Source organism: Protopterus annectens, chromosome 6.part0 (assembly GCF_019279795.1).
Source record: "Protopterus annectens isolate FY-2018-M chromosome 6.part0, PAN1.0, whole genome shotgun sequence".
Lineage (NCBI taxonomy): Eukaryota > Metazoa > Chordata > Ceratodontiformes > Protopteridae > Protopterus > Protopterus annectens.
Genome location: NC_056737.1, coordinates 483,770,635 through 483,797,750, shown reverse-complemented (window position 1 = coordinate 483,797,750; position 27,116 = coordinate 483,770,635). Strand labels below are relative to the sequence as shown.

The 27,116-nt window shown below is 40.0% G+C and overlaps 1 protein-coding gene across 1 annotated transcript in view; it reads left to right on the top strand.

The window, feature by feature from the left end:
• The window catches only part of LOC122804389 (myb-related transcription factor, partner of profilin-like), a 53,289-nt gene extending 34,373 nt beyond the window's left edge, over nucleotides 1-18,916 (top strand). Inside the window, exon 2 of the mRNA XM_044074211.1 lies at nucleotides 18,080-18,916. Coding sequence (XP_043930146.1) covers nucleotides 18,080-18,621 — 542 coding nt within the window. The 3' untranslated portion in view covers nucleotides 18,622-18,916. The remainder of the gene's footprint in view (nucleotides 1-18,079) is intronic.
• The last annotated feature ends 8,200 nt before the right edge of the window (nucleotides 18,917-27,116 follow it).

Here is a 27,116-nt window from a genome sequence, read left to right as displayed (position 1 = left end):
CAAAAACTGAAACGCATCACTGTCATCTTCTACAAAGGTGTAACTGGCTACCTGTAAATGAAAGAAAAACATTTCTACTTATCTGTCAAATTTGAACATAGTGCTTTCTCCAGGATTGGCCCAGCTTTTTGGAATCGGCTGCATGCCTAAGTGAGGCAGTAAGAGACATTTCAGTTATTTAGAAATAAACTAAAACAAGAACTTTCTGAAATTATCAAATGTTCTTGCATCTAGGAGAGTGGCTAGTCCTTACAGATTACACTGTAATCAAATTTTTCTTCCAAAACATACTTTTAACAAGTGACCAGTGGTTGAAAGCCTACCTTAAAGGAAAATTCTACCTTAGAACTCAAACAACATATATTTTCATTGTATCTTTGTTTTCTGAACTTTTATAATGCCTCAGAATCACTCCATGTGCTTCTTTTGCAGTTTTAATGTGTTTCCCTCAAAATGGCTAGTGATGGGGCCTGCCCTGGTAATGTGATCTTGCTTTCATGCCTTCTTCCCAGAATACATTTCAAGTCCTTTTTACATTACTTATGCTAGACATAAGGAAGTCGTGGTTTCTCCTGCCACTGACATAGAATGGCAGGACTGTGAAGCACTGTCATCTAAAGACACCTTCTGAAACAGAGCTATGTGTATGTTTCCCTGATTGAACCTCATTTATGTGTCTGTCAGAGCTTGTTCTATGCTTTACATAGCTGTTAGCTACTTCCAGCAAAAGAAAGTTGGTAAATAGCAGGTTTCTTTAATGGGATTTTTTTTTTGTAGTTCTAAAAGGATTGACAGGCCTTCCCCCACACTCTAATGTGAGGTGTGAAAACCCTCACTGCACTAAATGATCCCTCCTGTACATTTACAAGTGACAAGTAGTAGGACTCCAAACTAAGTCTGTCTGCTACTTCCTGATGCCTTCATAGGTTCATAGGTTGGTACTAGGCTTTCGGCCCTAGGGCTTATACAAGCCTAGCCATAACAATTCCCTGGCTGTTTCTTCCCACAATATTTAATTCCCTGGACCCCTGTCTAGCAGGGCAACTGACATGATCCCGGGGTGAATTTCCTGTCTCCCATCCAGTCGTCAAGGTTCCTTTTGAAGAGGGCCAAAGAGGTGCTCTGCTTGAAATGTATGTTTATTTTTATTTATTTATTTTACATTTGTTGATCGGGCTAGTCTTAACTGGATACATGTCCATTTTCATAGAGGCCCGGGGAGATAAGCTCCAAGACAGAACAATGAAAACAACAACATAACAAATAAGCAACATTAAACAAGAATCCTATTTACAGTGCATATTACAGGTTAACACAGTAAATTCAGCAGTGCAGAATGCAGGCATAATATAGCATACTGGTACAATATATGATGTTCTAGAGGGAGATAGTATTGTGGTCAATAAGGAAGGAATAACAGTTTATGAGTAGAAAGGGTAGGTAGAGCAAAATATGAAGGGACACATGACTAGTCAGGCTTAGTACAGGGGCATAACCAGTGTGTTCTGAGGAACACTTTTAGTTTGTTTTTGAAGAGTGATAGTGAGGGAAGTGAGGAAAGTTCACTGGGGAGGAGATTCCAGGCTTTTCCAACAGTATTAGAGAAGAGGGAGTCGCCAGCCTTGTTGTTTGGTTTAGAGGTATGTACTAGAAGTTTGTGAGAAGACCTTAAGGATTTCAGATTTTTATAGGGGATGATGAGTGTGGCTAAAATAGGAGTTTTGGAAGGTTTAGAAAGAGTGTTGTGGGCTATAGATAGTTGATGGAATTTAATCCTGTTTTGTAGTTCAAGTCATCCCAGCTGCTTTATATTAATGCAATGGTGGGTTCTAAATGGGTATGGGCAGTCTATTTCAGAGTCTGGGGAGTCTGTGGGTCAGGAACCTATCCCTCCAGCATGTTTTGTTCATTGCGATGACAAGGTTTAGATCCCTGGAGCGTGTGGCTCTTAAGGGATTGGAATTTCTTTAAGTGTAGCATGTCCAACAGCTCTGGGTTTGACATGGCCTCGTATGTTAAGCAGAGATCGCCATTGAGTAGACGATATGAGACAGAGTATAGCTGGAGTTGTTTTAGACGTTCAGCATAGGGCTGCTTTAGGCCTCTGATTCTTTTAGTGAGGTATTTCTGCGGCCTTTCCAGTTGTTGCAGATGTCTTGAGAGGTACATACCAAACAGAGCATTGTATTCTATAATGGGTCTAAAGAGGGATGAGTACAGTGGGACAATGACTTCCTTTTTTTCTGGATGAAAAGCCCTTAGTGATGAGGTGTGCCACATAGAAGGATTTCCTGACTGTTGTGGCGATGTGGTTATCGAAGGTGAGACCACTTGAGAATTTTTTTTCTCTCTCATGAATGATGCAGAATTAAAATGTGCTTTACTAGTTCCTTAATTATTCTGTCATGTTCTCCCTCCTTTTTTTCTATTTTCTATTTATTTATACTTTGTTAACCAGGAAAGTGAACTGGTCCCAGGACCTTTTTCAGCCACGACTTGGGCTACATTGGAAAAGATAATAAGTACTAAATGCCCTTAGCAATACAAAGAAAAAAATTACTGGCATAAAAACATTGACCAAGATTGCATGTTCACCACGTAGACAATGTGTGAGAGTGGCCAAGTATAACATTAAGCAACATTTACCAGAATGTATGCAATAATAATGCTTAACTCCGCTATGTTGTTATAAATAACAAATTATATGCACAAACTGCGGTGGTAGTGCTGCGGTAGTGTTGTTGCCTCACAGTAAGACGTTGTCCTGTTCGATTCTCAGCTAGAGCGTCTTCTGTGTGGAGACATGCATGAATGGGCGTACCTTCGTTGAAGGTTGTGCATCAGGGCTGGCAACTCGGCACTTAAAAATCTACTGCCAATCATTAGCGGACCGGAGTTCCGCTGTGGCGACCCCTAACCGGGAAAAGCCGAAAGACACAAACAAATGCACCCATATTGCACATATAGTATGTGTATAAAGTACATGTGTACAAAAACACATGAGTGAGTCTGTGTGTGTGTGTGTGTGTGTCTAACGGAAAACCTGATTATGTCTGTGTGTGTACTTCATGTCCTTTCAACAAAAACAAATCAAAGTGGAAATTTTTTGTAACTGTAAATGCATGTTTACACATAAACGCGCGCACACACACACACACACACACACACACACACATATATGTGTGTGTGTGTAAAAATGTGTAGTATGTAGAATACTATATGTAGGATGCAGTACTGTGTTTAAATGCATGTCTGACTGTGTGTGTGTATGTCTGCATTTAAACATAGTTAAGTACTTCTGATTTCCTTTTCTTAATGTTTTAATGCAAAAGCATATAGTAAATGCATGTTAAAGTAATTCAGCTGTATATTATGGTTGCCATCAATGGTCACATTTCCTTTGTGGACTACAAAATGCTCGTGCACTCTAACCATGTAAAGACTGACTCAGAGTCAGTGGGAATCTCTTATCGTGGATCTGCATGTACTAGATGTGCATCCCCCTCTGGAAGGATGTCACAAAAAAGCATAAAAGACCTTTTTATGAATAGTATCAGTGCACCTAGTTGATCGGGTTGTCACCTGTCTCTCTTTCTGCAGTTCTGCCCTTTTGGGGGGGGGGGGGGGGCTTGAAAATTGTAAATGTATTGGTACTTTATAAGAAAAAATATTTTCTGACTTTTCTCTAAATGTCACAGAAGTCTTTGATAATATATTAAAGTTACCTTTCTTTCCACTCCACTAACTACCTTGATTATAGCAAGCTCAGATACTCATAAGCCAGTACTTATTATACAGCAGGAACTTCTTGTAACATTTGTTAATGTCCGTTATGTACTTCACAGATAAAGATTCTAGTTGTCTACTGATGTACTATGTTCTTAATCTGTAAATATGTTGTAAGTAATTGCTATGTAAACTGTTAATCGCTATGTAATCCAATGTAACTACTGTCTGTTTATTTTAACTGTGGAGCTTTTCTCCCCAGGCCTCCGTTGAAAATGGACCTACGTCCAGTCGGACACTCCCGATCAACAAATATAAATAAATAAATAAATTATCTTAACATATAAACTAGTATAAATAACCAACATTTAAAGCTTAACATTTCAATACTGTGTTGCTGCTTATGTAAATTTGTCAGAAGAGTTAACAACTGGCTTTAAACCGCTGACTGATCTAAATGCTTTGTTTTACTGTGAAAGGGGAATGTAAGTTCTCCTCCTGCAATAAAAAAACAGTGGAAACAGTTCCACATCTTTCTGTCTTTTTTTATATCAGCTGCTATGTTCCTGACATTAGCAGGATTAATTACCCATCTAAGACTGACAGCAGTACCTAAGAGGGTTGTTGTTGTCTTTCGGCTTTTCCCAGTTAGGGGTCGCCACAGTGGAACTCCGGTCCGCTAATGATTGGCAGTAGATTTTCACGAACGCTGAGTTGCCAGCTCGACATTCAACCTTCAACGAAGGCACGCCCATTTACGCATGTCTTTCGAATGCCCACCCAACCGTGGGGAGGGCATGCAGACGCCACACAGAAGGCACTCCCCGCACTCCAGCCGAGAATAGAACGGGAGAACCTCTTGCTGTGGGGCAACAACGCTACCACTGCACCACCGCAGAAGTCAGCAGTACCTAAGAGGGTAAACTACAGATTCAGCTGTATCTGTGATGTGTCATGCATGTAGAGATGGATTCCTCTGCAAAGTATGTGAGAAGTTCAAAAAACTCTAAGCACCTGGAAAAAACCCACAAAGACCTCTGGATGCAATAAGAATATATTTAATAGTCACTCCACTTAGTAAAACATAAAACTCTTAAAAATATCCCTTCGGGTCACAGTACATACGCATTAACGCATTGCAAAACACTTACTTGTTAACAGTCTATCCCTGCTTCTCAGGAAGACTGTGTCTGTCTTGTTGATCCATACACATTGGGAACAGCATCCACACTTAAAAGTGCCAACTTTATCCCTTCTAACCATGTTTTCTTCATGCTTGTTTTTTTCTAAAATATTCTTTATACTTCTACCTTTGTGCTAGGTACATTTAAAAGGTTTGTTGAAAATGAAGCCCAAATCAGATGTAACACTAAACCTAGTCCATTCCTTATCTAATAGTGCTTTTATTGCATTTGAATTAGCATTGTAGTCAGTCACAAAATTACCAGCCAAATGGCCATTATCTTTGTTTAACCTTTCTTGTTCAATAACATCATTCTCCAATGGGCCTTCACCTAAAATAGTTTTGAACTTGCCCTTTCTTCCTTCTCTAACTTCATGTTCTACTTTTTTAATCAGGTCAGCTGGGTACCCTCTTTCACAAAACATCTTGAATAGTTCACTGCATTCTACCTCAAATTCTGTATCAATTGATGTCATCCTGCTCCCTCTCACATATTGACCTTTTATTATTCCTTTCTTTTGAAAGAATGGATGTGCACTGTTGAATGCTAAATAGGAATTAGTAAATGTTTCCTTTCTATATACTTTTGAGTTAAATCTTCCTGACTGTTTAGTGATAGAGATATCTAAATATTCAAGTTTGCTTAGATCAGTTTTGTATGTAAACTTTAAAAATTGTGTCAAGTCTGATAGATACTTAACAAATTCTAAAAATTTTTCCTCAGTATATACCCATAAAAAACACATATCGTCCAGGTATCTTTTATACAATTTCTAGCAACTTGTATACCTGGAGCTAAGGATGAATTTATCTTCCCAAAAAGATAAAATAATATTTGCATAACTAGGGGCACATCTGGCTCCCATTGCCACACCTTGCTGTTGTTGGAAGAATTCACCCTCATAATGAATGAAATTGTTTTTTAACACAATTTCCATTAACATCAAATAAAACTCTTTGCTGCTAAATTTACCGTACTTCACTAAGGCTTCTTCAAACATTTTCATACCTTTTATGTGAGGAATTGAAGTAAATAAATCAACCATGTCCATTGTAATAAAAATCAATTCTTCCTTATACATACTCCCCATTATGTTTCTTAATAGGTCCCAAGAGTCCTTCACCACACATTGGCCACTCATTGCCATTTTGTTTAATTTTTTGTCTAAAATTTGGCCAGTGGGGCTGTAATTGACCCAACAGAGGCAACAATTAGCCTCAGTGGTGGATTTTGTACATTCTTGTGCACTTTTGGGATACTAAATATACTGGGTGCAATGGGTTTGTCTACATGTAAGAAATTGTACAGATTTACATCCATAGTATATAATATAATACAGGAAAAAGTAAAAAAAAAAACCTTTCTGATCCCAACGACAAGGACTATCAATCAATTTGGTACACTGTTTTATCACTAGTCCTTGTCGTTGGGATCAGAAAGGTTTTTCTTTGACTTTTTCCTGGTTTACTTTTTGTCTTTACTGGTTGGTTGATATAATATTACCATATAATAGCAGATCATTCAGAAATAATTGTACTTTTTTATTCGCTATATTTATTTCATTTATGGAAACTCTTCTGTATTTTGAAGTATCTTCTAATAATTCCATCATCTTAGCCTCGTATATTAGGCTATCCATCAAAATAGCCCCCCCCCCACACACACACACACACCAATCCGGTCTCATCACTCTCACTCTATTATCCTGACTTAATTCTTGTAATAAGATGTTCTCTTCCTTCGAAAGATTAAAGCCCACTTTGTGATTATATATTTCAGCTCTTATTTCTTTTTCAGAAGGGCCTCAGCATTTTTTAACTGTGGGTGTAGTGAAGGGTTAAAATTGCTTCTTCTTTTTAATTCCACATCCATATTCATATTTAATTCCTGACCAAAGAAGAGTTCCAGGTTTTTCTTTCTAAGAAATGATTTTAAATCAGTTAGCACTTTGCTAATATTAGCTTTACTCTTAGGTATAAATTTAAAGCCTTTTGATAACAGTCTGAAATATGTCTCATCTACTTTCCTGTTGCTGTAGTTGTATATTTTAAATCCTTTAAAAATACACACACTACCATATAGCTCTATGTTACTAGTAGCTATTAAAATTTCTGTTTGTTCCATTGTGGGTATCTTCTGTTCCCCCCTGGGGTGTAATTGTAATGAATTGAGGGGTGATTTCTTACCCTTTCTGACCCCCTTAAAGGGGGGGACTCTAAAGGGTTCTGTAGATCATACATATCCTCATTATTTTCTTCATTATGGCTATTGACATACTCATTTGATTTTCCCATCCCAAACCTTCTATTATTTGTCCTGTTAAGCTTTTTTGGCTTGGGATACTGTGTTTTATTATCATATTCCTTCAAATCCCTGTCCGTTTTTTTTTTTTTTTTTTTTTTTTTACTTTTCCTCACATATGCAGCTTTAATTTTTCCTCTGTGTTCTTTAAAATGTCAAAGTACTTATTTTTCTCCTCCACTGTGAACAAAAGATCATTCATAATTTTATGGTTAACATCATCTAGCTCCCTATATAATACTTCTATCTCACTTTCATTTTCTCTAATAATGGCTTTGAACATTTCAAAGCCACAGTTATCAAATATTTGTACTAACTCTTTATGGGAATCTGTCCCCTCCTTAATTTTGGGTACATGTAAATTCTTAAGCCCTTAGGCACAATTTTAAGCTTCAAGCATTCAGTTAAGTATGCATTTTCCATCTCCAAATTCTTATATTTAAACAATAAATCATCAAGAATGTTCAAATTATGTATATCTGTAACATTTTCATCCTGTTTTACATTATAATTAACAGGTTCTCTATCACCGAACCTGTATTTTTTTTAGTTAACACAGTTTTAAAATCAATCTTGTACTTTATATTACTATTGGTACTGTCCGTATGTCTTGAGTTGTTACTTTGAGCTCCATTACTGTCCATATCTGCTTCATTCTCTTCAAAAATGGCTGGAAAGCCATCACACCCATTTTTGGACACATTCCTGATGTTTTTATCAAGTAATTGCCCTCCCATTGATGTGTGTACTCTCCTCGCGCCAAATTGTCCATTTTGAAACTGTTCCTGATTACCAGGCACATTCCCTGATGGTTCTGATGTCACCTGGGTACTGAGAGTGAGCAGCTGGATTAGCTGTGACAATTGGCCGATCAGCCTGTCAATCCAGTCAGAATCTCCACCCCTGGCTCCTCCTGCATCACCCGAGGTTGTGGCTTCCTCCATAACCAGGAAAAAGAATGAAACGGCAAGCAAAACTGAGCTACAGTGCTTCTTACCACACCAATATTCAAAAAACTCTAAGCACCGGGAAAAAGCCCACGAAGACCTGGGTGCAATAAGAATATATTTAATAGTCAATCCACTTGGTAAAAAGTAAAACTCTTAAAAATATCCCTTCGGGTCACAGTACATGCACATTAAAGCTTTAACGGAGTAATGAACAGCGTTTTCATCTCCCAACCGACCTCTTCAGATGGAAGATGCATACTTTTTTGTGTGTTTTTTTTCTGTGCTTCTAGTGTGTTGTCTATGTAAAAAAATTAGTATTTAGTCACTAGATGGAGCTAGTAGATCATTTTAGATAAACCTGCATCCAGCTAGATGTTCTCATTTTAAATGTATTTGAACTAGATTTTATTGAAACTTTGTATAAGAATATAGTGATTTTAAGCAACATTCAGCTTCTTCCATGATTGTTTTACACAAAATGGTGGATACTTAATGCCCTGCCAATGAAATTGGTTTTCTAATTAAGCAACTAGTTTATATACAAGATATTTTTATTCAGTATGCATTTTCCATCTGAAGAAGTCTGTTGGGAGATGAAAATGCCGATGTTCTTCGTGTTTCACTGTTGTAGTCATCGCATTTGGGTTATCTGCCTGCCTGCCTGAATACAAGAGTCTTGGATTCCTGCTTCAGACGCTGTCTCTTCTTCCATGATGCCAGGGATATAAAACATGTAGCCAACACCATTAGATCAGTCTTTCTTGCCATGGGGTGCCCGAAGCAGAAGCAGTTCGCAAGTGCCGGTCGACTCCTGAAATTTTCGTTTTCGAGTTTCAGAACCGAAGTCTTCAAAAAAAGATAAGTACCCCATTGTGGATTTTTTTCTTGCTCCAACCGATGTCAGTAAAAGTTAACAATTGTCTTACCTGTGGAAAGCAAATACCTCATAAAGATTTTCATTCGTACTGCATTCCTTGCTTAGGCCCAGACCACGACGTCCCTCGCTGTCGGTTTTGTGCCTTGTTCAACCTCCGAACTATTCGTCGTCGGACTATCTTTGCAGCAAATTATTTTGGTACTCAGTATAACTACCCAGAAATAGCTTCGTTAAACCATCCGACTACCGATCTTCCGAAAAAATGTAAAGATAAAGACAGAGACTGACCGCATAGGTCCAAAACTGCCGACGATGCTTCTGTTAAGCTAGTCGCCAGTTCGCCGGTACTCAATGAGGCACTTTTGCAGCCCCTGATACCTGCTACCTCAGATTCGCAAGCCTCTACTGAGACCCATTTGGAGTCCGGTATGCCGCAAGATGCTTCTTCGACTGTGGAACCTACAGATGTCTCTACCTTGGATGGGTACAGAGCCACTGTGCAGGCACCGGCTTCTGAGGGTGTATTCAGTCCTACAGACTTGCATTTTAAACCAACGCCATCTTCTTCATCCAGGCCTAAAACTCGATCCACGCCTAGAAAACCGACATCCATACCACATGCTCAGGTCCATATGCCTAAAAAACAAATGCTTAGAATGGCCGAAGACCTTATTACCTTAATTAGGAGAAGCCAGCCTTCCCCCTCTAAGAGACCTAGAACTGATTTTCCTTCTGATACTTCTGATCAGGAATCTGATATTTCTGTTCCTTCTGATTACCAAGATTTGCCCTTATCTACCTATGAGGATTCTGATGCAGAGGATTCCATTCTTTCTGCTTCCCCTCCAGAAGATTTTTCTTTTGGTGAAACCTTGCACACTCTTAGGGAGCATTTCCGCTGGCAAAGCCAAGATTACTTTGACTCCAAAATGAGGCATAGGAAATTCTTACTCCTTCATCTACACAGGCCTTTAGCTATCTCTCCTGTTTTGGACATTGTAAATGATGATGCTTTCTTTGAATCTAGCCTTTCCCCAGACACTTTACCTCCAGCTCCCAGAAAACCTGACAGGTATTACAGAGTACCTGACTCTCACAAGTTCCTGTTCAAGAATCCTGCTGCGGATCCAGAGACCATTTCCCAAGGACCAAAAGGCATTAAGGCTACTGCTGCCAGAATCCTACCCCTTCTGATAGAGATTCTAGAGCCTTGGACAGATGGATTAAGAAGGTATACACTTCTGCTACTTTGATCATTAGGGCTTTTTATTGCCAGCTTCATATGTTAAAGTACCAGCAGCATATTATGGGACTACTTAAACAGAAAATGATGTTGATTCCTGACTGTGCTGAACACAAAGAATTACAGGATTTAAAGCATTGTGCAGAACAAGTTGGTAAACATACTTTGCAATGTGGTTTTGACTTTAGAAGCATCATGCAGGGCTGCTGTCACTGGGTCTGTACTTAGAAGGTATGCTTGGCTTAATGAGCAAAACTTGCCAGATCATGTTAAAGCTAAATTACTGGATGCTCCCTTAAACCAAGACTGCCTGCTTGGCAACAAAGCAGAAGTCCTCAAAAGGATGGAGGAAAAAGCTAAATCTATGCAAACTGTTAAAGATTTCCTACAAGTACAGCCTGCCAGATTTAGTAGGCATTGGCCTTCAAAGAATTGGTCCTTTCCAGTCTCTTCCAGGCCTTCTCAGTCCAAACCCAGGAACAACAGACCACCCAGGTTACAGTCTCAGGCTGCGCACAGGCCTAAGCAGTGGGGGCGGGTCCGATTTCAAAAGCAGGGAGTAGTAAGCCACCCCCCTACGTAAAAATGGCACAATGACTTACCCTTAGCCCTTCCAAGCCCTACTCAACTGCCTGCTCCCTTAGGAGGAAAACTCACCCTGCATGCAAAAAATTGGGAACTCATTACCCAGGACAAATGGGTTTTGAATATAGTTTCCCAAGGATATATATTCCACTTCCACACCCTACCAATCCCAAACGGTTGGCCAGACCTACCCCCAAATCAGTGGGTGGAGGCCCAACAGCAGGTTCTCTCTCTTCCCAGTATCAGGGCTATTCAACCTGTCCCAGCAGAACAAAGGGGACAAGGTTTTTATTCAAGACTTTTTCTGGTACCCAGAAAAGACAACTCCTGGCGTCCTATCCTGGACCTCTCTATTCTCAACACCTTTCTGGTAGTTCCAAAATTCAAAATGCTAACTCTTCAACAGCTTCTCCCTATGCTAGCCAAGGATGCCTGGCTAGCACCCTTAGACTTAAAGGAAGCTTACCTGCACATCCCAATAAGGGAATCTTGCAGGAAATACCTACGCTTCAGGACAGGCTCCAAGCACTATCAGTTCTTTGCACTTCCCTTTGGCTTATCTACTGCACCCAGGGTATTCACAAAGTGTCTACCTCCAGACATTGCATTTTGCCGGCAGAGAAATATTCAAATATACCCATACTTGGACGATTGTCTGATTCAGGCAGAAAGCCAGGACTTGCTATTAAAACATCTGGCATTCGAAAAGAAACTTCTAACCTCACTGGGGTACACCATAAACGAAAAGAAATCTCACCTAGTACCCTGCCAAAAGATTGTATTCCTGGGAGCAAGCTTCAACACAACTTCCCAGATGGCTTTCCTCACTCCAGAGAAACAAGTGTATTTGGCAACCTACTTCAAACTACTGGCCACAAAGACCTAGCTATCTGCAAGGAAAATTCTACAAGCCCTGGGGTTCATGGCCTCTTGCATTCTACTAATTCCATATGCAAGACTGCATATGAGGAAACTACAGTGGTATCTAAAAAGCCTATGGTGTCAACATTCTCAGGACCTGGAATCAATGATTCCTATAGTTCATAGGTTGGTACTACGCTATCAGCCCTAGGGCCTATACAAGCCTAGCCATAACAATTCCCTGGCTATTTCTTCCCACACTATTTACTTCCCTGGACCCCTGTCTAGCAGGGCAACTGACGTGATCCCCGGGGTGAATTTCCTTTCTCCCATCCAATCGTCAAGGTTCCTTTTGAAGAGGACCAAAAAGGCACTCTGCTTGACATGTATGGGCAATCTATTCCAGAGTCTGGGGAGTCTCTGGGTCAGGAACCTATTCCTCCAGCATGTTTTGTTTATTGTGATGACAAGGTTTAGATCCCTGGAGCGTGTGGCTCTGAGGGATTGGGATTTCTTTAAGTGTAGCATGTCCAACAGCTCTGGGTTTGACATGGCCTTGTATGTTAAGCAAAGATCGCCTCTGAGTAGACGATATGCGACAAGAGTATAGCTGGAGTTTTTTAAGGCGGTCAGCATGGGGCATCTGCTTTAGGCCTGTGATTCTTTTAGTGAGGTATTTCTATGGCCTTTCCAGTTGTTGCAGATGTCTTGAAAGGTACATACCAAACGGGGCATTGTATTCTATAATGGGTCTAATGAGGGATGAGTGCAGTGGGACAATGACCTCCTTTTTTCTGGATGAAAAGCCCTTAGTGATGAGGTGTGCCACATAGAAGGATTTCCTGACTGTTGTGGCGATGTGGTTATCGAAGGTGAGACCACTGTCCACCTGTGTCCCTAAGTCTCTTATCAAACTTTCGGTGTTTAGTGTACTGTTACCTATATGGTAATTCACGGATACATGTTTTTTCCCAAAGGGGATAACTATACATTTCTTGGCATTGAGCTTGAGCCCATGGCTCTGGCACCAAGCATCTGTTTCTGTAAGGCCCTTTTGTAGAGTATCCACATCATTTGGGGATTCAATAATGGCTCCCAGTTTGCAGTCATCTGCAAACTTTGTTATCCAGAGTCCCTTAGTGTTGGCCTGTACTTCAGAGAAGTAGATGCCAAACAAGAGCGGTCCCAGGACTGAACCCTGAGGTACTCCATTTGTCACTTGTCTGGAGCTGGATTTGGAGTCAGCTACTTTTACAGTGTGGGTTCTATCAGTAAGCCAGTTAGCAACACATTGGGTGACGTAGGGATTAATGCCCAGCTTAGTAAGTTTATCTATGATTCCAGAGTGGGGGATGGTGTCAAAGGCCTTGGCAAGGTCTAGATAGGCTGTGTGGACCACCTTACCCTTGTCCATGGCTCTGGAGACTGATTCGAAGAAGTCAATCAAGTTCAGGAGACAAAATCGGCCCTTCACGAACCCAAACTGGGTGGGGTCCAGTGTTTGAAGGTTGCCAATGTCTTTGTTTATAAGTTCCATGATAATACGCTCCATGGCCTTGCAGATGAGGCTTGTCAGACTGATGGGATGGTAGTTTCTGGGATCCAAGGTGGTTCCCCCCTTGTGGAGTGGGATAACTGTAGCTGTGCGCCACTCAGTGGGCACGAAACCTGAGGTGAGGCTATGATTAAACATGACACTTAGGTGAGGTGCCAGTTCATATTGTAGTCCATGTAGTACACAGCCCGGGATGTCATCTGGTCCCATGGATGCTGTATTCTTAGCTTTGGAGAGTGTGTTTTTTACCTGTGTGGCCGTTCTTACCGGAATTTGGCAATCTTCTGGTATTGAGATGGACCATTTAGGGGTGAGGGGGGAGTGAAGTTGGCACTGAATCGATCTGCCAGGATATTGGCAATATCCTTGGGATCATTATATTTAATGCCATTCTGTTTTAGCTCAGAGCAGATCTGAGCTTTGCCATTTAGATTCTTGACAAAGTTATAGAATGCCTTGTTGTTGTCTTTGGAATCTTTGGCAATTTTATTTTCGTAACTAGCTTTGGAGGATTTTATGAGGGATCTCAGTTTCTTACTGAGGCTGGTAAGGAAGTTTTTTGCATCGTGGGATTTTCCTCTTTTCTGCAACAGTTTCTTCCTTTTGTTGTAAAGTTTGTTTATGACAGGGGACCACCAGATTGGCTTCTTTTTTTTTTTATGAGAGCATCTTGGTTCTATTTGGGATGGCACAATTTATGCTTGAGTGGATGTGCTCATACAGTGCCTTAATGTAGGATTCAGCAGTTGAACTTTCAGCTCCCGTCTGCATGGGTGTCATGAAGTTTGTCACTTCTGACTTGAGTAGCATGAAGTTGGCTTTGGAGAAGTTTTTTATGGAGGTTTCCTTACTGGGAGGTGGGGGTGGGATGTGGATGTTAAGGGTGATTAGCTTATGGTCAGACGTGACTAACGAGGGGGTGACCATAGGTTTGGAGCATCGATTTCCCGTGTTGGTAATGACCAGGTCTAGGATATTGGAACCCCTGGTGGGACTATGGATTAGTTGATCCAGGGCGTTGGAATTTATGAATTCCAAGAACCGTTGGGCAAAGGTGTTGGTACATGAGTAGCTTTCCCAGTTAATGGCAGGGTAGTTAAAATCACCCAGTATTAGGGTGTTTGGTTCTATCTTAATATTTTCCAGTATGTTTAGAAAGGTGTAGTGAGAATCTTGGGGTATGGTGGGGGATCTATAGCAAGCTACAATTTGGATTGCAGTCTTACCTAGTGTTAGTTGCACCTGGAGAATTTCAGACGCATTGTGTTGGGCAACTAGCCAGGTGGTGTGAATATCCTTGGTGAATATTGACACTCCTCCAACTTTAGTGTTTCGGTCCTGCTTTGGTGGCCAAAAAGCGTGGTAAGAGTTGTAGCCTGGTATTGCAGGGGTGCTCTCTGGAGCCTTGAACCAGGTCTCAGTTACTGCACAGATATCGATGTTCTCCATTTTTAGGAGTGCCTCAAGAGAGTGCATTTTGAGGTTTAAACTTCTAGCATTGAGTAGCATTACCTTCAGATTTTGCATGTATAAAGACAGAGTTCCGTTGGTGGGCAGAGGCCTGCTGCCACAACAAGGGGCTCCCTTTCACTCTACCCCCTGCCTCCCAAACCCTAACAATAGAAGCATCAGACTATGTATGGGGCGGGGGCTCACATGGCAGGGCAGTGCATTCAGGGCAAATGGAACCAGAGACAGATGCACCTGCATATCAACCAAAAAGAAATGTTAGCTGTACAGAATTCCCTGACAGCCTTCAAAGACCATATTCTTCCAGGACAATTATTGGTGAAGACAGACAACACCACAGTTATGTGGTACATAAACAAGCAGGGGGGAACCCACGCATACCCTCTCTGCAGACTAGCCATGGCTCTGTGGAACACAGCCTTGAGCTACCAAGTGCACCTACAAGCTCAGTTCCTGCCAGGCAAGCTAAATTCACTGGCAGACGACCTAAGCAGAAATCTCATGGACCCACATGAATGGAAACTGGAACCAAAAATATTCAACCTCTTGAGGAACAAATGGAGGACTCCAGAGATAGACCTGTTTGCCTCCCCTCAGAACTACCAATTGGGCAAATTCTGCCCAAGGACTTCCCACAGCCAAGCTTGGAAACTGGATGCCCTGCCCTTTACCTGGGAAAGCCTCTTGGTTTATGCCTTTTCCCCTCTGCCTCTCCTCTCAAAGGTTCTGCAAAAGATCAAACAGGACAAGCCAAGGACAATACTGATCGCACCAGACTGGCCACGCCAGCACTGGTACCCCTTCTTGCGCAGCATGACACTGCTGGAACTATGGCACCTGCCTCAGATCCCTTCCCTGCTGTCCCAGCAGGCGGGCCAGATTCTGCACCCTCAGCTTCAAACCCTGAACCTTGCAGCCTGGCTAATTCCTTGAGCTCTCCAATAGCATTCCTCAGTAAGCAGGTGCTAGATGTCATTCTGGAGGCAAGGAGGCCTAGTATTAGAAAATCCTATGCTGAAAAGTGGAAAAGATACTGTTCCTGGAGCCAGACTCAGGGGATGGGCACAGTACTTAACAGAAATGCTCCACAAGGGCCTATCCTTCTCATCAATTAAAATTCATGCCTCTGCCATTTCAGCACATTATAATACTGAGCCACCCCTCTTCTCTCACCCCCTGCTAAAGCAATTCCTTAGAGGGGCCACACATTTAAGACCCCCCAGGAGAGCCCCTACTCCAGCCTGGGACCTTAACTTTGTATTGGAAAAGCTCACTCTCCCTCCATTTGAGCCAGCTGCAACTGCAGAGTTGAAATTCCTTTCTTGGAAAACAGCTTTCCTTTTAGCCATCACTTCAGCAAGAAGTGTCTGAATTACAGGCCCTCATGGCAGTGGAACCCTTCATTGTCTTCCATGCAGACAGGGTTTCCCTCAGGACCAATCCTTCCTTTATGCCCAAGGTGGTGTCTAGTGTAGCCTTAAATCAGTCCATTCATTTGCCTACTTTTTTCCCTAATCCACAAAACAAAGGGGAATGAATACAGCACTCTCTAGACATGCACAGACTACTTGGATTTTATTTGGACAGGACTAAGCCTCTCAGAAAGTCTGAACAGCTGCTAGTTGGCTTTGCTGCAGGGGTAGAGGGGAAGGCCATTTCAAAGCAAACTATTTGTAAATGGATAGCCCATTGCATTCATTTCTGCTACAAGCACCATGGAAAACCTACCCCACAGGGGATAAGATCACATTCCACCAGGGTTGCATCTACCTCTGCAGCCTTTTTCAGAGGATTCCCTACCAAGGACATCTAGAAGCTGCTACCTGGAGCTCTGTACATACCTTCACCAAGCATTACCACATGCCTGTTTTTTCTACATCCAGAGCTGGTTTTGCCACTGCAGTTATGCAGGGCTTAATAGCTGGCCCTAATGTTCTCCAACTTCCTCCTCCCTTCCTTAGCTTTGGAAATCAACCCAAATGTGATGACTGCAACAGTGAAACACGAAGAACATAGTACAGTTGTGTACACTTACCATAAATGTAGACGTTCGAGTGTATTCACTGTTGCAGTCCTGGTTCCCCTCCCTCCAACCCACTGACTTCTCTTGGCTCTACCTTTCCTTCTTGTTTAGTGTAATTAAGTTTTCTGGTGTATTTGCTTTTTGATGGAGGTGTACCATAACATATAATTGCTTCCCTTTGTGGGGGCACCTGACATATTGGGCAAGAAAAACTGATGTAATGGCGTCGGCTGCATGTTTTATACCCCCTGAGAACCTGACATCATGGAAGAAGAGACAGCATCCAATGCAGGAATCCAAGACTCTGGTATTCAGGCCAGCTGAGGGCTACCTGCAGGCAGATAACCCAAATGTGATGACTGCAACAGTGAATACACTCGAACATCTACATTTATGGTAAGTGTACACAACTGTACTTTCATTACTCTGTTAAAGCATTAATGTGTATGTACTGTGACCCGAAAGGATATTTTTAAGAGTTTTATTTTTTACCAAGTGAAGTGACTATTAAATATATTCTTATTGCATCCAGAGGTCTTCGTGGGCTTTTTCTAGGTGCTTAGATTTTTTTGAATATTGGTGTGGTTTGAAGCACTGTAGCCCAGTTTTGCTGTGTGAGAAGTTCAGCTTAAAAAATAGGTGGGCTTTCCTTTCTTGTGACTTCATGGAAAGATAATAAAAGTTTTAAAAGCTACAAATGGGTTTCTGGTACCTACACAATGCTGAAATCATATTATATGGAGAAAAGAAACCTAAAGATTGAGTTAAACTGTAGGAGTGGGTGGAGTTTTCCTTTAATTGTGCTTTACTGTAAGTAATAATATCACTTGCATTTGTAATTATAAATAACATACTTTCTTATTGTAGTATGTACAATTCTATGCATTCTTTAGTCTATACATAATTTTCTGTTTGTGTCTTGTACTATGGTGCCCAGGTCATGGCTGAAAAGTGTCTGTGGACCAGCCCACTTACCCAGTTATGAAACTGAAATAAATAAAACAAATAAAATTTATCTTAGAAGTATTTCTTATGTGTTAAGCCTGTTGCACGTTCTATGTGAGTTATAAACTTTTTTTTTCTTAAAGTGTTTCTGATCATGTTGTAGCTTTTCGCCTAAGGTCTCCACTTAAAATGGGTTATGCACAGTTGGGAGTCCCTCAGTTACTAAAGTGAATGAATACATTAAAACTAATTTAATGCTTCTGTTTGAGACGGTTCATGATTCAGTGGTTCTAAAGTATTGTTTTGTAATAACAACTCTAGCAGAAAACATCAGTGAAAGCAATTCTCTTTCATTCCAGGCTTGATGGATATTGCAGGTTCTTCCCATCAGTCATTTCATCAGGATGATATGGACCTTAAAGAGGAGCTGGATCTAGAAATTGTAAAGCAGGAGGTGAGTGTGGATGAAGAAACAGTTGGATTGCCCAGCCATGAGCCACAACTTTCCATCAGTACACCGACTGCCAGCGTAATTGCATCCCTTCCATCGAGGGGACATAAGAGAAAAGGCAGCTATAAAGCCCATCCTTTCCCGAATCAGGCAGACTACACAGAAGATGAACTGCTTCAGTTGCAGCAGCAACAGACTGAAGCTATTCAAGCTGGATTTGATAGCATTAACCAGAACCTGGGAATCTTGCAGCAAGGTCTGTATGATCTGGGCAGTAGCTTGAGCCTTGTAGCACAGACTTTGGTTGAAATAAAAAACATTTATGTAAAGAATAACACTAACAGAGACTGTACTGAAGCTTCTACTCAGACTGGACCCCTTGATTATCAGGACTCTTTAAAATGCTCATCTGTTGATGACAAGGAGATCAGAGTCAAAGCCAAGCAGTGATTCAATTCATCAAGACCCAAGTTGTGCCATTAGGTCAGAGATAACAGAAGACCGAACAAAACTGTATAACCATGAGAAACATAATTTTGACGTGCCTAATATAGAAGCAAAGGTAGTAGCATGAGATTTTTTTTTAATGAAGGTCTTTTTCCATCTTTAGTAACTTTGGAATACCACACTAATTATCTTGAAGACGAGTTTTAAGCAAGTTTGGTGGTAGAATATCTGTGACACGAGATGATATTGCAGCAATAAATTTTCAAGCATTTTCTTCTAGAGACCCCTCCCAGTCATTATAAATAATCTGCTTACACTAGGCAGTTTTCACCTTTTATTTATTTTTAATTTTTCTTATAGAAATGTCTTTTTACATGACTGAAAACTTTTATTGATAAACATATGTCTGTTGCTTGGGTATAAGTTAGATCACTGTATTTATGATTGTGATCTTTGCTAAGAATTTAAAAAGACCACAGTCTGAAAACAATAATAATAATAATAAAGCTCTAAAGAAATTGGGGTAGCAGGTCTTCCTCAAAGACTAATTAGGTCTTTAGACTGCATTTTCATCCTCAAAGTCTCCCTTTAAGAAGTTGGAATCCGTGTACTTTGTCAAGCACAGTTCCAGTTACTCTTGAAAGGTGAAAGAAGGTTTGTTGGTTGCAGTGTAATCTGGGTACATTTTCATTCACTAGGTAGGGATCCTGCAATAGTTATGGACGCTGGTATTTCTGTATTCATGTGGTCTGTTTCACCTTTCTCTTCATTAATGTTACTTTAGATACTTATAATTAAAAAGATAAAAACTGCGAGTCCTGAAATTTCAAAAAAAATCAGCCTTTTTTCCCCTCTTTGTCTGAGGTTATTATTTGGAAGCTGGGGGAGGGGGGTTGAGGATATTAACCCCGTATGAGGTGCAGACTGCACAGCCATCCCATGCAAAAAATAGCTTTTAAAAGTTCTGACTTACATGATTCACAATTTCTGTCCTCAGAATTGTAATACCAGGCCATCACTTCCCTTGGGGAGCAGCCGAAAGAAGAAGACTTCACTTACCAAGACTTAGGCTGCCTCAGTAGAACTGTTCAAAATTTTTTTGTTGAACAGTCATATCACAGACTTTTTTTGCACACTTTGCCCAAGCTGGCAGTTGGTCATGAGTCCCCTCCTGATCATTTGGCTCATTTGATCTCCATCACTGGGGTGTCGGTCAACCAGGAGGGGCTATCATTCAGACATCTATAAGGGTGGTTTGAGATTTTTTTCTGTAGAGCCTTAATCCCCCCACAACCAGTGAAGTGTGGTGGAGGGAATTTGCAACAGACTGATCACAGGGTATGTCCCCTCACTTCTGCTAGGGGCATTGCCTCCAAACAGTCCTGCATCTTCCCCGAAAGCATGAGTGGTGGTTTCCCCTTGTCTCTACCAGGGAAATTGCATCAAGTAGTGTGCCCCAGTCTCCATGTAATCATCCCCATCAGCCAGGAGAGGCAAGTGGGACATGTTATTATCAATGTAAAATATAATGCCATGATGCAAGAATAGTGGTTCAGAGGGGAAGCATCCATCCACAGCAGAGTTAACCTTGTTTTGACTATCTGTTTGGGTGTCAAAGAGATAGTGGCAGGAAGACATCTGTTCATTTTTAAAGGAGAGTAAGGGCATTTTTACTACTTTGTAGTCCCTGTAATGACATCTTTGTATATCATGTGATGGGGAGCCCTCTGCTGTATGCTATGAGAGATAATTGGGTCTTCAATGCTCAGTCAGATCTTAACTGTCTTCAGTATTCAAGTCTTATTGCTGTAAAGGGGAATGAATGAGCATTGGAGGGATCCTGATTTCCTGAGGTCAGCAAGAAATAATCAAAACATTTAGAGAATAGACATTATATGTCATGGTCCCATTGTAGCATTTATGACATTTCATATACATTTGAGCATCCTGTCCCTCACATCTATTCACTGAGTGCTGTTTTGGAATATTCCAGAGTCCCTACCTGCCTTTTTTATTGTGTACACAGTTTATGTTCAAGTCAAATCATTCATAATTTTGCATTCATGTGCATACCTCATGCATGATGCACCCAACTGTGTCCCTAGTGGCTGGCCATATAGTTCAGTTTTAATTCATATTACTTTAACAGCACAGTTCTATGATTCACAATATTGACTTTTTATGTGCTTTACATTAAAAAACATTGTAGGAGTTTTTTTCTTTTATAAATTAAAATATAACTAACAATAACTGTTTACATATTGAGTGTACTTCTCCCTTCATGAGACAGCTTGTGTGTCACCACCCCCATACATCATTAAGTAAACTATGACAATCTAGGTTGCAGGCATCTAGGAGTTTTGTATCGTGCAGCTTTCCTCCTGTGTCTTTAACTGTTCCCTGAACTTTATTGCATACATTACATTTATTTATGATGAGTGTTCTCCTTTTTCGTTGTATTAGTTCAATTCCATTGTTGTTTCCTCCATTAGTTTCTTGATATCTTGTATGTTTGGTCTATTTCTACACTTCCATTTCCTAATGATCCTTTTTTGCTACCATTTTTAAGAGTGCTATCAGAACTAGAGTGTATTTTGGTCAGAATGATTTAACCCAACTTAAAAAATCATCATTTGTTTTGTATAAACTAGAGGTTCAACCACTGTTTGGTCTGTCTACTTTTGCACTTCTTGTTTAAACACTTGAAATGTTCACAGTCTCAAACAACTTGCTCTCAGATACCTGTCATCCTTTGTTCATGTCTCCAACATGCATCACTTTCCTTGGAAAACATGATTTATTGTAGCTGGCATATACAAATATGTGTGGAAGCATTTCTGTGCAAAGATTCCGAATTCCGTAGATACATCTAGGACCCCTACAAATTCCCCTGCATCCCTTTTCTAATATTTACCTATCCAGCCTTTGACCCCAATCTGACTTCTTACTATGATATCTTTTATTTCCAATCTCCCTTTATAAGCCCTACTTCTCAGCTTCTTCCTGGAAGGGCATCTGTCATAGCTTCCACTAAGTATTTTACAGTTTCAGGGGCATTTTGTAATTGGCCCTGCTCCTTCACCATCTCTTTGCATAGCCTGGACATACCCATCTACGGTTGATTATCTCTGTCTTGCAGATTAAATTTCACTTCTGCCCAATTCAAAACTTTCTGACCACTCACCACTCTCTCAACTATATAATCACAGAATTTTGCCTATCCCCTGTCTGTTGCAGTACAATGTTATCTCTGCATTAGTAATCCTTTCCATTTTTAATTGCACTTCAGCTCACGATCTGTTTAGTATTTTGGTTGTATGTGTGATGGCCTCGCTACCCTGGGCCAGTAATCAAGGAGCCTCAATCCTCACTACTGACACCAGTGAGAGACGGTCACTAAGAACAGGAATGAATTTAAACAGTATTTTCAGATGCAGCTATCTGCAACAAGCACAGTTTCCCCCCAAGATCAAACACAGAACACACTCCATACCTGGAACTGGACTCTGTCTCTCCAGATCCCAAGCAAAGCTTACTTTAAAGCACTGTGTCCCAGTTCCAAGTAACTGACACACCCACATTTTCACACACAAATTCCTGGGAAAGGCTGGTACATAATTACTAGCTGTACCCCTTCTGCCCAGACTATAAGGTAACAATGCTGTCACCAGTCAAACACTCTCAGGCTCTTACAAGGATATCAGTTATACTGAGTAAAATCAATACTAATATAAAAGGTAGAGTGTAACCAAAGCAGCAAGGCTTTTTGGAATGGCCACTGCATCACTAAAATAAGCACAAGTACTCTCAAGATGTTAAAAATATTCTCTAAAAGACCAGCCGTAATGAAAGGTATAAAAGTCCTTAATAATAAATAATAAAACAGTAAACGTGAGAATACTAAATATCTAAGTACAGTAAACATCAGAGTTGCAATCACAGGGGAAATAAAAATAACACAGTTGGACAGATTCAAACAGATGCAGAAAAACAATATTTAATCTCACTGTATTTTCTGACTGTCTAAATAACTGTTCCCTAGCTAACTTACTTAATACATCAAGGCAAGATAAGATGCTTACTTCCACCATGCAAGGTGATGAGCTTCTAAGTAAAACTTACTGAACTGTGATAACCGTCATAGCTCTTTATATCAGGTTCCAAGGAAAACATAGCAAAACAAACTGCTGTAAGAGTTCCATCCTCTCAGTGCTGGTTATAGAATGACATCACATTTGATCACCTATCTCTGGTACAATACACACTCAGAGCTTTGCTAAGATCAGTTGCAGTATCTGAATGCTATAGAACAATTTCAGAAAGTTCTACTCATCCCTTCCAGAATTCTTTGTTTAAACATAAATGTTTAATCAGGTCTAATAACACTGTTGATCATTTTTTTAACACAAGCATCTGTACAAGTCAGTGTGATATATAAATGACAAAATTATTTACAAAACTCCAGCTAGCTATGCAGGTATATGTTGCACATGCAATAACCTATTCTCCCTGGCACAGATAGCAATACCTTACATCGTCACAGCATATATCTATTACTACCTTGTCTTAACATCTTTCACATATTCAGTCTTTTGTCTCCTTTCATTTCACTCTGGTTTGATAACATTACCTCCAATTTGGATAATTATGTGGTATCCTGTACTGCATATGTAAACATTAGCTGTTTGTCTTTGTAGTACTCCTCAAGATTTGGTAAGCTTAAGCCACCTTGCTCTGCTGTTGGTGTTAATTTATCTTACTGAACCTTCTCTGTTTCACATTCCCATATAAACTCCATTCTTCTTTTTATCTTTGCCAATATATCCTTGGGAGAAGTTAATCAGTATGCCTGACTTACATACACTAGTAGTGTCACAAATATCTTTATACCTTGAATCTTACTAAGACCATCATTAGCATTTGCCTTTTTCTCAACTTCTGGATTATCTTTGACACATTCTCCTGCTGCTTTCTGCGTGGTTGTTCCTAACCATACTCCTAGGTATCTCATCCTGTAATGCTACCCAAAGAAAGGGGAACTGTTACAGTATATCTTTGGTAGGTGTGTATTTCAGGACTATTGCTTTTTTTTTTTTTTTTTTTTTTTTGTCTGCATTAATTTTACAGCAAGTTAACAGACCGTGCATCTGCAATTTAATAAAGAGGGTTCGCAGATTCCTCTCAGTATAAGGTATAGTATGACATCATCTGAGAACAAAGCTAATGCTTTCTTCTGTTGTCCTCAGCTATATTATTATATCCTAGAACTTCTTACTACACTATCTAATGATTCCAAGTGCATTGAAATTAAGGGAGGCACAGTCGACATCCCTGCCATGTCACTCCGTCTGTCTTTATACTGCCATACAGTTTCCCATTACACTTCAGTCTTACATCTGCTCCCTGATATATTGTACATATTAAGTTTATCCATTTGAAGAGGAATCCAAAGCTTTTCATAGTCTCCCACAGAAATGCCCAGCTAACACTATTGAATACTTTTCCAGCATCCAGTCCTGTCATCTTCAACACTTTCTTCTGTATTTTTGTGTTATTTTGTATTATTAAGGTTTTAGTTATATTATCAAATATTTGCCTATCCATTACAAAACACAAACTGACCCAAATCTGTAAGTCCCAGCAACATTTTAGCCAGACTTCTAGCTATAATTGTCATAAATACCTTGTATTCATAGGTTTGTAGTTTGGATGCATTCAGGTCTGTCACATTTTTCCCTTTTGGCATCAAAACCATTACTGCCAGGTCCCATGATGCAGGAAAGTACCCCCCCCCCCCATAACATGGTCAAACAATGATGTCCAGATTTTAAGCATGTCTTTTTCTAGGAACTTCCATAGCTTTATTGGCATGCCATCCTTTCCTGGATTTTTCCATGTTTCATGGTTCCTAATGGCAGCTCTAATTTCCTTTTCTTCCTGTATTTTTTCTAACATATTTCTAGAAACTTCTTTTAATTTAGGCATGTTTTCATTGCTCTTAGCTTTGTATCTACTGCTAAGGCTTTCCCATATATCCCAGTATCATAGCCCTGTAACACCTGTGCTGCTCTGTCCTGATCTGCTTCCAGTCCCCCTCTTTGTGGTTTCTAATCTTAACTGTCATCATATTTATCATTTTCTGCCACAACTTCTGGGCCAAACGTTTTGTCATTCTAGGTTTGTTGTCAAAATAGAGGTGTCTTACTGATGTCACCCTGTATTCAGTTACTGTATCTAAACATTATGTCATGTCCTTCTTTGCTGCCAGTAGCTGCTGTTCTAAGTATTCTGTTAAACCATTATTTTCTTCTTGACTTTTAAGTATTTGTCATAAGTCCAATTCCAAATATATCTGCTTTTTGCCTCCATCAAGGTCTTTATTTTTAGTTTACACTTATCCTATGATTTCCTCACAGCTTCAGAATTCAAGTCTAATTATTTGAGCAAATTTGTTAGTATCTCACCTAGCCCAAGCTTAAAGATGTTCCTTTTGAGCAGGTAAGTTAGAAAGTGCCAGTGTTTTGCTCTGTGCTCTCTATTTTGCATTTTTATTTGTAGTTGGACAAGAGTATGCTCTGATAGACCAAATGTGTTTGCAAGTTGCGAAGCAAGTTCACGTGCTGTTTTGTTATACAACATCTCTCCAATCTGGCCTGTGATCCATGTCTTCCAAAATGGTATGTAAATTCTTTATTGCACCCCTGTATCTCGATTATGTCTTGGGGACCAAACAGTTCCATATATTTCCCAAAATATCTTCCTTCTGCACTGCTGCTTATCTTGGCCCTCTCACTGCGTCTTTACAGGTAATCACTATATTTCATTTTCCCACCAATATTAATATTCCCACCAAAAAGTTATAATCTCACCCATTATTTGTATTATTTCCCAGATATTCATCTTGAGGGTAAATAGATAGCAACCAGTGTATCCTTGCCATCTCCCCTTAACTATCATAAATCTACCACATCAAAAATTTTCACATCAACCTGCACTTGCAATCCTTACTTGATTAATATTAGCACACCACATTTCCTGTCTTTGTCTAACCCTAAATAATAGCCCATTCTCCCACTTTCTTTTATTAGGGCGTCATGTTACTATTTGTATAGTTGTGTTCCTTACAATAACACAATATTTATATTCTCTTCAGCAATGTATATGAACACATTTCTTCCCTTATGTTTGTCAACTAGCCCATTTACATTCCACATTAACAATTTTAACATCATGTCCTTTACAAAATTAGCTTTGAGTCATACCTTCTGGCACTTGCTTTCTGCCTCGTTTTTATACCCTTCATGAACATCTCTTTACTCGTTTCAGTAGTCTTCTTGTCTCTTAGTAGCTTGTGCAAATCTATATTAGGAATCTTTGGGTTATTAAAACACAAGTTCACAACTTCCCCTCTTTTCAGTCTAAAGTTAAAAATATTAATAACTGTTAAGTGTTTTGCAAAGAATGCAGTTAGATACTGAGCTGATGCTCATCTATGCAGTGCAAAGTGTCACCGAATCCCTCTTTAGCAATATCCTGCTGTCTGATACTCCACAAAAAACAAGGAACTCTGTATTATTTCTAAAGTTCTGTGAGTGGAGTCACAGGTAGTACTCACATTTCCCCTTTGTAATCCTTCTCCATTGCTTCCCCACAAGTTTTGCCTGTGCTTTTGTTTGGTCCTGTTAGGCATCTTTGTGATATTCTATCACCCCAAAGTTTTGCCCCATTCCTTCAGGTATATGTGTTCCTTACAGAGTTGTGTGTGCCTGATATCCTTACAGTTACTAGACTGAAAGTAAGTTTCTGCACTTTTATCAAGACAATCCTCAAACTCCTTTAACCACTCCCCTACTGTTGAAGAGCTTCCCAAGGATTGGTTTGGCGATAACAATGCTTTTTTACCTTTACAGTGTGAAGAAGCCCTCCTCTGTGTCTCCAGTAGTTTTTGTTTGGTTTAGTGTCCATTAGTTCCCTTTTAATAGAAAATTACAAGGTTTTGAGCATTCAGATTGTTTGTATACATGACTTGCAATTCATTGGGCCTCCACAAGGTATTCCATTTTGCCATGCTTAATTTCCCGCTATTTCTTTTTCAGTGCTGCTAGATGAGCTTTGTCTTTACTTTTCTGTTTGGTTCTATTTAGCTTCATTTCTTTGTCACATCTTCCCCCAAAAGTTTTCAATAAAACTTCACTCATATTTTATGTGGCTTATTGGCACTGGGATTTCTACAGAAGCATGTACTCCCAGTCTTAAGGTAAATTCAGTAAGCTTGTCCCACCCATTTTACATGAAGTACACCACCCCAAGAGCATATAATCACTGCCCTAACATTTTCAGTTCACTGGAAGATGGCTTCAGCATTGACATTCGTTGAATATCCTTTAATTTCAGGAGTTCTGTCTGGAAGTCATTTTGCAATCCAATGGATTATATAAGGGTTAACATTTAAGTTAGTTAGTGTGTCCATGATGTTAGGATGTGGAATGGTTTCAAAT